At 38.9% G+C, this 13,203-nt stretch overlaps 1 protein-coding gene across 2 annotated transcripts in view; it reads left to right on the forward strand.

The window, feature by feature from the left end:
- The window catches only part of LIMCH1 (LIM and calponin homology domains 1), a 179,790-nt gene that overhangs the window by 78,439 nt on the left and 88,148 nt on the right, over window positions 1-13,203 (forward strand). For both annotated transcript variants that reach the window (XM_032685058.1, XM_032685060.1), the window contains exon 3: window positions 1,601-1,670. In XM_032685058.1, coding sequence (XP_032540949.1) covers window positions 1,601-1,670 — 70 coding nt within the window. The remainder of the gene's footprint in view (window positions 1-1,600; window positions 1,671-13,203) is intronic.

Below are 13,203 nucleotides of genomic sequence, written 5' to 3' on the forward strand. Positions count from 1 at the left end.
GGCAGGAATAGTACAGCAATCTGTATGAGCTTGGGTTTACAGGGTTTTTAACTTCAAGAAGATCAAAAAAATCCCCCCAGCTCCCAAAAATGTCATTCACGTTGGCTTTGTTGCCACTCCTGATATATGATGGTGCTGGAGATGTGGGGACTTCAAGTGTGTAATAACACGAGTACAATTTAGGACAGGTTTACAACTACAATCATAGAGAATATTGAGAATAGCATCTCCTGCTCTGCTTCTCTGTTGTGCCCAAGTGATCGCAGGCACCCCACCTATATATTGTTTCAGGGAGACAGAAGAAGCAAGATATGAAGAAAAACAATAATTTCAGTGTTCACAAAGCCAGATGTCCACCCTGGGAGGGATGAACTCCCTCATGAGCTTTCAAACTGCCCCAGCCCTATGGAATCAAACAGCAAATAACATGTCGCTATGGAGAGATGGCTCTTGGTGGAGCTTTGAGGAGTGGCACACCCTGTGTTATCCTGGCTCAGAAGCAGGGAGTTGGAAACAATCACAGACTGTTAGCTTTTAATTGAAAGGAATATTCTTTTAGTTAGGATAAAGTTCTTAGCAAGATTTCTCAAATATTAAATATTAATGACTTTACTACCACAGTAAGCTGTCAGAAGAGTCTGCTCTTGTGTAGAGACCATGTCACCACAAAATGAGGTTCCTCTCTTCCATAGTGGCTATTCTCATTTTCAGAGAGTTTTAAATTTAAATAGACATCTTTGTTTCTCTTCAGAGATCTTGAATTTGAAGTCAGTGTCTTGACCTGATGATTTTCTTCCCAATGGATGGAACTGGTTGATTTTTTGCTTTTGATAAAAGGCGTAAGGGTTTTCTCCTAGGTGAAGGGTGGTGAAGACACAGTGTTTATTGCAACAGGATTTTATAACTAAAATTCCCCACTTTTAGAGGATTGGTCAGTTTTTTGAGTATTCTAGCAATGAACTGTGTCAGCACATGTGTGTTCATGGGTGGTGAGGAACTTGGTTTTGGGGGGTTGCTAATCTTTGAACACTAAACAGTGTTCAGCTGTGGTATCACTGGCGTAATGGTGTTTTCATGATGAGGTGGGGGTTTTTTGGACTCCCTTTTTATTTGTCTTCTCACATCTGTGATTTATGAGGACGTCCATTCTACACAATATATGCAAGGATGGCATTTAATGTCAAGTAAAGATTCAGAAAAATAGACAGGCCGCCCATAAAGTGTGCATCCTTTCTCAGTTTCCTGCCAGACCTGAATGACTTCTTGGTTTCTGTTCTCAGGCTCTTCCAGGTGTGATCTGCCTGTAGGCAGTGAAGGCAGGCTGACATGACAAAATTCACCCAGTCTGTCTGGGTCACTGACGTGATCTAGATCAATTTAGAATATAAAATAAATACTCTTGAGATACTGTGCTGTGGATATTTTCCATTCTAGTCTTTCTTCATTTCAGTGATGGAATTTGGGTGCCTGTGAGTGTTTTCAGGAGGGGAGAAAGGGGGGACTTTTCCAGCCATACTGAAATCCTTATGTGCTGGGAAAAGTGTTTGATAATTTGAAATTTTGTGACTTGCCACTCACAAATACTCCTTTCTCATAACAGGTTGTTGAATGCAATAAAGCCGGGATTGGTAAAAAAGATCAATAGACTACCGACTCCCATTGCAGGTTTGGTGAGTATACTGAATGGAGGAAAATATTTCAGTGCTGCTTTTTGCACCTTGACTTTATGACTGTGCGATTCAGATAGCAATTATTTTTGTAATTTGAACTCTTCTAACCTAGTAAACTCAGGCAGTCCCTCTGAAATCCGAACACTCTGTGTAGTCACCTTAAGACCTTTCAGTCTTTTTTTTTTTTTCGCAAGTGGGCAGTATTCAAGAGGCAGGGTATATTTTTAGAGGAAGAAAATCTTCTTGGTTATATGTAATTTTCCAGTTGTGGTGCTAGCTTTAGAAAAACTGGAATGCATGCATTAGAAACCATCACCACAAAAAGATAGTTTTTCGAAAGGAAGAAAACTGTACTTGTGTATTTTGTCTCATTTTCCCTTTCCCCAAAAATACCACAGTCTGCAGATAACATTCATTGCTGGACTGTCTAGGGAACTGTTTCATGTTGACCTTAAGAGCAGCGAAAACGTTGGTCATAATCTGTTATAAGCAAGGAAGACCACAGAGGATGTGCTGACAGCTCATGGGTTGTCAGGAGCACTGGGTGCTCAGGAGGTCACCTCAAGTGGTGGCACAGTCTTGTGGTTGCTGTTGGGGCAGAAAGTGGGGGTATTGAGTGGGTGTTGGGTCTTAGAGGATTAGCTGCATAGAAATATGGCTATATTGATTTTATCTTCAGTTCTAACTGGGAATAAGAGGGTCCTTGAGCAGGTGGCTGTCCTTGGTTTAGACATGGCTCCTTTCTGTTCTGCCGCTGCTCACATTGTAACTTAGTTGTGCAAGATTCAGAACTTGTTGATAGCTGAAGTTAACATTGCCTTTTATAAACTGCATTAAAAAGTTTCAGTGTATTAGAGACCATGTTACATTTCATTTTAAATTGGTTCTGTGTTATTATATAGCCTTTGAGGCTGACATATTTCTGCATGAATACTGCCTTGCCTCGTTTTAGGATCTAATTTTTGATCCCCACCACCCTTTCTCTAAAGTTTCCTTGTGTGCCTTTCTTTTGCCTCTAAAACCCATCTAGTTTTATTCCTTTGCAGTCCTCTTTGAAAGGAATATTTGATATAAACAGCTGCAAAAAGTACCAGTAGTGCAGTTTTCTTTTCCTTGGCTCCCTTTCAGGAAAGACTCAATTTTTGTTATGACTGTTTTAAGAAGATGATATTGAATTACATTGGGTTTTTTCCTTATTCATATGTAAAATCCCAAAGGTAAGGTGGTTGTAGCAGGAGGGACATAGCAAAAAGTCATTATATGTGTGTATTTTCTTGTTCCTTGAGATAAATATCTCTTGCAAGATGTATATCTTCAAAGCATTATGAAAAAAAGCAGTTTTCCTGCTATTAATGATACAGCAGATCTTTTTTGTATTGTAGGGTGACTTTATTACCTCTGTACTTGTGTCCTCCGATTCCCTTTAGTAACTACTTTTATAAATATTTTTCCTAATAAATAATTAGGCTATTAAAAAAAGTTCACTGCTTCTGAGTTCTTGAACATTACCAATGGATGTTTAAATCTACTGTTATGTGAATAAATTGGTCCAAACAAAACAAGCCATCAGAATTTCCCCTAGCTTTCCAAAGTGTCTGGTTCCATACCTGCTAACTTTTGTTGCCATTTTTAGTTACAGTGGTAAGTGGCTGTTTTAAGGATTGCATGTGAATTTAAATGATCAAGTGTTCTAGTCTGTTATGCTTAGTTATGGTGTATTATTTTAAAGTATAGACATCAGGAGTATATTTGAGCACAGGGTGAATCTTTTTCTGTTCACTTACACATGCCATGTCTGTGTGTCTGAAAAAGAATTAAAATATTGACACTGTAGCCCAGAATCTGTTATACCTCCTAGTAAGTTGACCATATATGAGAGACATTATTTATTGCCAATTTTTCTTTATTATCTTAGTTTTGGTTGGCTTGACATAGTAAATAGTTACTTCTTGCCAGTTATTTCACCCCAGTGAATGTAATTTCCTCCAGCAGAAGTGGAAATGCTTTGAAAGCTTCAGTACCTTTCCTGCATAGCGTGAGATATGTGCTTTTGAACTCCTAGATACTGTTTCTGCCTAAAAAGTGTAACCTAATTATTGTAACAGAATTAATTTTTCCCTGGTAGCTGATAGAATAAGTATTTAGTTCAGAAGTAGAGACAATACATACATTTTTTTTTTTAGAGTTGGAGCTAAAACTTATGAGTAATTGTGAAGTACTCAAAGTGCCTTTTGTTTCATCTTTAACCTCCAGAGATGCAAACAGTCATATATTATGTAGCTCTACAAAATGCCTGCTTGAGTCTAATTCTCCAGACGATGGTCTATTTTTCTCCTTTGTTATTGTAAGGAAAAATTAAGAAGTATCCTTTATCGAAGGAAAGTAACAGTGAACTTGAAGCCCATAACAGAGAATGCTGAGGTGTTCATCTGGGATTATGATCGGGTGTAAAAATTTTGCCTAGATTTCATATTTGAGTGACTTCTCATAACACTGCTGTGAAGTAATAAGTATAACCGGTCTGGTGTTGATAGATTAAATTCTTCAAACTTTTCCTAGCATTTAAAATTAGATGAATCTGCAGTTACTCTGAAATTCTCACCAGTGACTTCCTCATGTGGTTTAAGAGGGAATGGTTTATTTGCAGGTCTTGTATACGGAACACCAATCATGTAAGTAAAATTTATTGGTTATAGTGTTGTAGTGTTAAAGTAAGAACTGAAGGATCTGCACACCACCAAACAAAGCACGCAGGCCACATAAATACACAAAGATGATCTTTGTCTAGTTGCTAGTCTGAGTCAGGATGTAGATTGTGTGCACCATTACATATGGAATTACATATGTTCAGCTTGGCAGGCTTGTTTGTAATTTGCTTTGATCTCCGGAAGTGCCGACTGCTTCTGTTATCACAGCAGAAATGATACATTGCTTTAATGAAAGAAAATGTAGGACCCATGGTTTGGTATTCAGACTTACAGCATTAAATTTGATGAAACGTTTTCTCATTCCTGTTCAGAATTCATTAATCCTGAAAACTAATGCTCCCACCAAAAGGCAAATTCACAAAACATCCAAAGAACATATTAGGCCTAGGTAGGAGTAACAGAATTTGCTGAAAGCCTTGTTGCCAGAAGAAATTTTCTCATGTGAGAAATTGATACTGAGCATCTTTGTTTTAAGACTGTCAGCTTTCCAGCAGCATCCTTTCATGTATTTAATTGTAGAAGGCTGGAAAAGTATTTTGGCTGAGCTATTAATTAAAAGAACATATGAAGCTGCAGAAGGCTTACAAAGATGGATTATTAGAGTACAATGAATATAATTAAGTGATTTTTACAAAACCGGTGATTTTTTTCAGTGAATTGCTGTTGGTTTCTTTCATTTCATATGATGTTCTATGTGAACACAACTAATTTTTAAAGTTTCTACTAATTGCAGTTTTGTACAGCTCTGCTTATTAACTCTTCTACAGAAATAAAAAATTACCAGCATCACTGTAGATAAGCTTTGCTCTACAGCGCTAACCACTGTATGTTGACTATCATTTTCCCTTAAAAAATATTCTGGTTTTTGCTTCCTGTCCCTGAATAATGTCACTCCGTGAGAAAAGAAAAGGTTTCTGCCTTATCTTTTGTTTGACAGGGTTTAGGGGAGTTTATAGCATTACTTCAGTTCCTTGAACAATCCCCACAGGAGCTCAGACACTTACTTCAGAGGCTGTGTGAGAGATTCTCACATATAATAGTAGGAAGTAGTCAAGACAAAGATGGAGACATGAACTCTAGCTTGGATCTTGGCTCACATTTCAGCACTACTGAATAAAAATCTGTTTACTGTGGCATCCAGTGTTCAGTTTGTGTATGGTCCTCCACTTTGTGACATCTGCATGATTTAGCACTGGAAAAAATAGCTCTGCAAAAGTCACCTGGTTGCATGGTTACTGCACCCAGATGAACAGAACTGTAACGTGCTGTTTAAGAAAGCTTGTTCCTTTGAAAACAAGGTTGTTTGGTTTTTTTCTCTGATTATTTTCCTAGGAAGTTTCTCTTGGCAAAGTGTTCTCTGGGATCTTGTTACTAACCTTATAGCTACCTGTCTGCTGGTATTGGTAGATTGCTCTTATGCTGTAATATTGCATAAATTACAGGTTTGAGGTTTTTTATGTCATACGTTGTCTCAAAGACATTTCATCATTCTTTTAGCTTCCAGGAGTTTGTGCTACTAATTAAGTTCAGCAAATGAGATCTTGTTTCTTCATGCAGATATAAACCTCAAAATAAAATTACAAGACCCAAATAAAGTCTAGTGTATTACACACAGTTAAAAAGTTAGTGAAGATAGAGAAATACAAAGAACTTAATTTTTATCACTCTTTCCATTCATACTTCCTTGTTACTAATTTTTTTCTTCAAAAACTATCTTCTTGTTTCTCTTAAATTTATCACTTTCCCTTTAATTCTAGCACTTTCTAGAAAGAGCCTGCTCCTATTGTAATATATAGATTCATAATACATTAAATTTCTGTTTCGTTGTATTGTACTACTACTCCCAGAACAATTGTATTCATAAAAACGTCTTGCTGTGTAAGTTGTGGTACTTGTGAAGTAAACGGAAGCCAAATTTCCTAACTATCTAAAAACAATAAGTTCTTGGCACTCGCATCCCAAAAGCATTTTTGTGAATGTTAATGGAAAGCAAAGTGTCAACAGCATAGTAAAATGCTGTGCAAACCATTCTACCGTGGTTTCTGTGAATCTTCCTTGCTAAATGGTAATTGGTTTTTCTACACCTCTTGTGTCTGCCTTCAGTTCTGAAATCTGAATATTTGACTAAAGCAGTATTTAGGGTCTGGCCAGTGGTTTGGAGCAGCCCTGTGTGCCTTGGCTCACCACATACTGGAATATATATTGAATCTTTTCACTAAAGCAGTAGTATCCTTAAAAAAAATAAATGGTTTGCATCATTGTCTTTTTATGCTTATGTTGTATTTTTTTTTTACCTCCCAGGCTTTTTACACCCTGCCTTTACATTCATTTTTCATTTAGATTTTCCTGCCTGTTTGTTTTGATGTCATCTGAGCTGGACAGAGCTACCTTATAAAATTCCTCTTTAATGAATTTAGCTGTACGTTATGTACTCATAAACATTTCTGTGTTACATGAAGAATACAAAAGTAAGCTAACAGGTGTTTCTTAACCACACTGTTTGTAAAGAGTCTGTGTGGAACAATCTGCAGTGAAGCTGTAGTTAATTCATCGCAGAAGAGGAAAACAGCCATCAGTTCAAATTTGGCAGGAAAGACAGAAGAAACAGCATTGGGGGGAAAATAAAATGCAAACCAATAAAACCTAAAACTTTACATGGAAATTCAGCAATTTTCTTTTTATACTGGATTGAAGGTTTTTATTGCTTCCAATTAGCCATACAAATGCTGTCCAGAAAGCATTGCTCTCTTCCCATTTAGAGATAAATGAGTAAGTCAAATGCAAAACACTAGGCTGGCATCTCATTTAGTATTTTATTGATTGAAATGGGTATGCTTACTCTGCTGTTTTGGGTTTGGCTCCAAAACCCTCATACTTTTGACGCTGGGAACTAATCATTGATCTGACAGCAAATGTGCTAGAGACGTATTCCACTACTGCATTGGGTTCAGCCTGTGTTGTTCAGGCTTCCAAGTTTCTACTTTAATCTGATGTATGGATGTAAGAGAGCCTGAAACAATAGGAAATTAATAAAAGACATAAACTATAGAAAACCAGACAAAACACCTTGCTTATTTGCTTTTGATGGTCTGAGTTGTGTTTAGCTGTAATGCACATCCTCAGAGAAGTGAGTTTAGCCAGCTCCTAGTAGTCTTCACATTCGTTATCCCTTGGTGGCTCATGAGCTGTCCCTAACATCCCTGAGCAGTCCTTTCTGTCCTCAGCTACCAGCTGGAGCGTGGCATTTATGATGTCTGGAGGTGAAACTTGAAGTGAAGGCACCTCGTTTGCTTCCAAATTGCCCATTACTGATCCCTCACAGGTTTTTGTGTGCTTCCTGCACCACTGGCCTCAGCCAGAACTCAGCTGGGACTTTGGAAGACCAACCTCACTGTTGGCCCTGAAGTCCCTTCTTCTGGATTTTTCCTTAGCTGGAGTGCTTACAGTGCATTCATTAAGCTAAGCTGTTTGTTGGCTGGGACCACTCTTTGTCATGCTATGGGTTACTGGCCTTTTCTGCCAGTGTCAAGGAATTTGTCCCTTGTTATAAGCTGAAGCCTCTCATTTAGCACTCAGAGTGCCCTGAACAATTTCCTTGTTGGGTGAGGATGGCACCAGCCAAGATAGGTAAGGGTTTGCAGTACACAGGTGAAGGATGGCTGTGATCCATAGCTGCTGCGTATGTATGCAAACTTCACCATGTTGTTGAGACCCATTCTCAAACTGGACTGGTTAGGATTCAAAGGTGTAGCAGTTTCACAGTCAGCTTAAGCTGTGCCCTGAGCCTGCTGAGCTCTGCTGCTGAGAATGTCAAGACTTGGTTTGGCCAAATGCTAATAATATGTGTAAGCTCTTTGTGGCAAGGATCATCTGCTAGTCTGTTTTTGTCTAACACCTCACCCCATGAGTCCTGCTCTGTAGCCAGGACTCCTAGACAGCACGTTAGTACAAATAATAAATAACCATTACAAAAATATCACAGGCATTCCTGTGTCATTCTCAGTCTGGTTTTAGACTGCTCTCCCAACAACCATGAATTTAATCAGTAGGTTTATAATTAGCTTTATACACATTGAATAATTTAAAATGTTAATATGCAAATATAGAGGTAAAGGGGAGCCTTCTCTGTGTTAAGACCAAGAGAGGATGGCCACTGCAGTGGATCTCCTTATTTGGAACTTCTGTTTGTTTTACGGAGACACCCTTTTCTTGCCCAGCCCTAGCATGCTTTAGAAAAAAGTCCTTGATTAAAAGCAAAGAGTCTACCTGTTTTGGGGCTGTCAAGTGACTCACAAAGCTGTTATTTATAAAATGATATAAATAAAGGCTTAGTGTATGATTATTTAGTTTTTTTTTTTTTGACATAGGAAGTTTAATAAAGTGAAGGATTCCAGGGATAACATTTGAAAATAGCAAAAAGAAAAACATTACTGCTGAAGCTATAATGCTAGGCAGCTGAAACGTGAACTTGCTCTTATCATGGCATTAACCTTTACTATAAATGACAGAGTCTTTTCTTGGGTTGGGGAGGTCAGCTGGAGCTCATTTTGTACCCGTGAAAAATGTAGGTTGCCCACTGGATTAATGGTTAGATTTGCTTTCAGATGCTAAAGAGTCTTTCTACAAGTTCAGCCATGACTTGCCTTATGTTGGTTTAATGACTCTGATTGAGTATTTCAGAAATGGCAAACTTTTGAAGAATAATCTCTAAGCATCTGTAAGTATCAAAAACTGATAGTTTAACAAACAAAATGCCATTTGCCATGTAGTTTAAGTCTTCACTAAATGAAGTGAACAATCCAGTGCCTTCCTTGAGCTGTCGTCCTAGAAACAAAAGGCCTTCCGAACAATGATTTATACTCTTCAGAACAAATCCTGCTGTTGAAGCTTATGACTCCTCTTAATAGCTGGGCCAATACCACATGCTCTGGAGCATCTTCAGGAATTTTCAGTGAAGGTGTTGGATGCCCTGAGTCTGTGAATGTGTCACCCGTGTCCTATGATGAATGTGGCACTGTTGCAGTTGTATCCAGGCACCTGCGATTTTTAGGTGTCTTCCATTGCAAAATTGATTAGTTTACCAATGAAGATGTAAAAAGAAGCACTTAGCTGGTGTACTGTATCTGTTTAGGACAACATACTTAAAATAAGCAGAGCTATAACTATTCATGCCTTGAGGTTAAATAAGTATTGGCTTTTGTCCTTAACAATAAAAACTGGACCTGAGCTTATGGTTGCTTTCAGTTGCTCTGAATTTGGCTTTCATACACCTTCTACCATGACAGCACTACCACTCATATGGTTATCAGCTGAAGTGGGCAGCTGATCTGGCTGAAAAATACCCTTCATCTTACAGTATGAGCAGAATGCAGGCAGGAGAGAAGGAAGAGGCTCACCAAGTTGGGAAAGGAGGTGTCATTCGATCAGTTTAAAGTAGTTCTGAAACTGCAGCTAGAGAGTTTAAACTTAGATGCACTCCTTAAGGCATTGGCAAAAGCAAAGGACACAGGAACCTGTTAAAGTCTCAAACCTTACATCCTTGATTTAAAGGTTGTCTGTATTTAAAACTATACTTAGTAGTACTCTCACACCCTAATTCTGGAAAGCCTCTCACAGGTTGGAGTCTGTAGGTCTGCGCTATAAATACTGTCTCTGATCCCCAACTGTCTTTTTCAGTGACATCTAGCATCTGCTGCAGGGAAGAGCTAGGTCCATGTGATATGATCTGGAGAATGTTGATAACTGGATAACAGTAGCACTGGAAGTGTGAAAAGGGAGGGTGTCTTCCCAATAGCTCTTAATCTGACGAGTCCCTGGGAGGCAAGCAAGTACGGTTTTCACAGTGTGGTCAGACCAACAGATCTGCCACCTCAAAATGGTCCAGGGAAGCTCAAGCTTCCTTTGACTTCTCTTGTGAAAAGGAAGCAAGCAACGGTCAGTCGTGACCCCAGGCCTTGAGCTGAAGATGGTAGCAGCAAAATACCGTCTCTAATCCCCTCCCTGGCTGCAAATCAACTTGGTGAAGTCTGTTGCAATTAATGTCTGCTAGCAACTGTTCATACGGTTTCTATGCTGAAAACCTTTCCAGGCACGCTGGATTTCTATCAGATGATGTGCATGTCACTAGCAGGAGCCTACGTGCTGAATGCAGATGATGGAACATGTCTCGCTCCAAAGATCACATTGCAGTTATTTCCCTGATTTAAAGCAAACAAGCAGAAAGGCAAACTAGTGGAAAACCAGTGCCTTAAAGATCTGTGCACAGTGATTTCTTTAGTTTAAGAGCCCAGTAAAATTCTGTAGTCTGGTGCTGTGTTCAAGAGTTCACAGAGGTTGAAATATCTGACACTAAATTCTCCTTGTCTTCTGCATTCCTCAGTGCTCCTGGATGAAAGCCACTTGCGTCCTGCTTGGCATGGTACTTTCCAATTGTAGTGTGCTTCCTCTTAAATGTCCAGAGGTCTAATGGTACTATTGTAAACCTGTTAAAATTAATGCTGCAGAGGAAACAGCTTAGTTAACTGCTTGTGGAAAATACAGTGGTAGGCTGAATTATCTGACTGAGGAACACCAAAACCATTAACTATCAACCTCCTGAAAGCTGAAAAGCCTTGTGATACAATGTGGAAATCTGTCTCACAGCTTAATAAGAGCATTACGATTCATTTATGGACAAGCAATATAACTAATGGTCTAGAAAATTAATATTGCAATACAGAGGCAATCCTCAGCTCTTTGGAGTGGTGTCATTCTGTTAAAGTCCTCACTATTGCCACATATTTTTTTGTTTCTGCCTTTTCATCTTCATGTGGGAAGCACTGTTACTTAGACCACAAATGTGTGTTTTATTTTGGGGCAGTGGTGCACGCTGATTTATTACTGTGTGATGTGTGAAAGGGAGTTTTCAGGCTTTTCAATAAGGGGAGAGTATTGAACTTGCTAAATGTGTGCATGCGTCCAAGTGTGTACTGAGTTCAACTCAGCTTTTTTTCAGTCCATTCTGTATGCTACTTCATGATCTCGGCTTTTCTTTTTGAATTTTACTAGTTCTCATGCACAATTTAGAATCAAGCTTGTGTTTACCCATAAGGCCAATGGTAAACATGATGCTTTCCCCCTTCCCCTTTCTTTTTTTTTTTAGTCATAATTTTGGTATTATTTGGTCTCTTTTTACTGCAGGGAGATGTTACTTGATTTGACGTGTTGCAAAATTGTATCAGTGTGTTGGGAGACACATTGGACTGAGCGCCAAATTGTGACTCTCAGCCTTTGCACCTGTTGTGAGGCAGCAAATTTCAGGCCTTAAACCGATTGCCTGGGCTGATGATGCTCTTGCTTCTTGCTTTTTATAACTGTTGAGTTGGTTGGTGCAGTGTAGCTTGGCTGCACAACCAACAGATCCTATGGGTGTTACTAAGAGTTCCTGGATATTTCTCATACTTTCTCTTAAAGAAAGCTGCCTCTTTGCTGTTGTCCTCTAAATACTGTTTCTAGTTTGGTTGGAAGGAGGCTTGCTGTTTTTTTCAAAAACAGCCCTAACTTTACCACTCCTGTCTAGCAACAGCATTAGGGATCTTAGAGCTAATGCCTGCCGTTGGCTAAATACATGAGCTGCCAGTAGGTCTTTGCATTCTCATCTTTGCATTCATGCCCCAATATAATGCAGTTGTAGAGGTTCCTCTGAAGCTGCTTGGAGAAGCTGCAGACCTGATTGCCCAGTGACGGGCAAAAGAAGGTGAAGTACAGTAACCACAACTGTAAAAGCTCAAGTGTCAGTGGGACAGACTTAACGTACAGGAAGCACCTCCTCTTTGGCTGACCAAGGGAGGGATTCACGGTCATTTTGGCAACTAAGGAGAGCTGACCTGTGAAGTAGCTCTGTTTCCTTGGCCAGCAGTGCATGGATCAAGAATGCTGGTCGGTGGTTTTTTGGTTTTAACCTTCCTGTCCTTCCTATCTCCTCCTGTTCTGCAGCCCACAGCAGTGAGCAGGGTCACAGTATAAATGTCCTCCACCTCTCAAGCCTGGTTTTCAGACCAAAGCTGACAGACCTGCTAGATAAGAAGTGTGACGTTTGTGTATTAATTTCTGGAGTTACAGGGATCAGCCACAAAGTATTAGCACCACTCTACAACATGTCCTCTGTTATTTAAAAGGGAGAATAATGAATAGGTTCAGTTATTTGAGGTTTCAAGTAATCTAGGGCAATTTTCAGTGTAATTAATATGTGTCAGGAATTTGACCCTTGTGGGGATAACAAGAAGTTTTGGATAACTGAGGTGATGCTGTAAACAAGTAGTGAAAACTGTGCCAGAAAACCATCTGCACAGGTCAGTAGCACCAGCTAATAAAATCTCTAAATTTCTGATCTAGAAAAATACTTTATACAACTTTCACTTGGCATACAGAGAAGCAGAAAAACCCCTTTCTTTTTGTACAATTCTGGGATGTTTTCTTTCATTAAGTTTCTCCTGTTATCCTTAAAGAGGTCAAGCAGTAGTTGCTTCTTAAACTGTGGCAACTGCATGAAAAGGATAACTTGAAATGTCCTGAGAGTGCCACATTTATTGGACATACACTGTTCTGCTTTCCTGAACATGTTTATTTTTGAATAAAATACAAGCAGATTAAAAGAAAATAATGAGTACTACTACAGGTTTGATACTATGTATTGGAAACTGTATATTTTAATATTTCATTAAAAAATTATGAAAAAATGCAGGAATTGCATCAATAATTGCAAAAACTAGTTGCAAACTGGTAAATAAAACAGAACGATTCCCAGAGACTGCTGTCAGAACTTTTACAAAAGCCTTCTTTAAAGA

Source organism: Chiroxiphia lanceolata, chromosome 4, assembly GCF_009829145.1.
Source record: "Chiroxiphia lanceolata isolate bChiLan1 chromosome 4, bChiLan1.pri, whole genome shotgun sequence".
Taxonomy (NCBI): domain Eukaryota; kingdom Metazoa; phylum Chordata; class Aves; order Passeriformes; family Pipridae; genus Chiroxiphia; species Chiroxiphia lanceolata.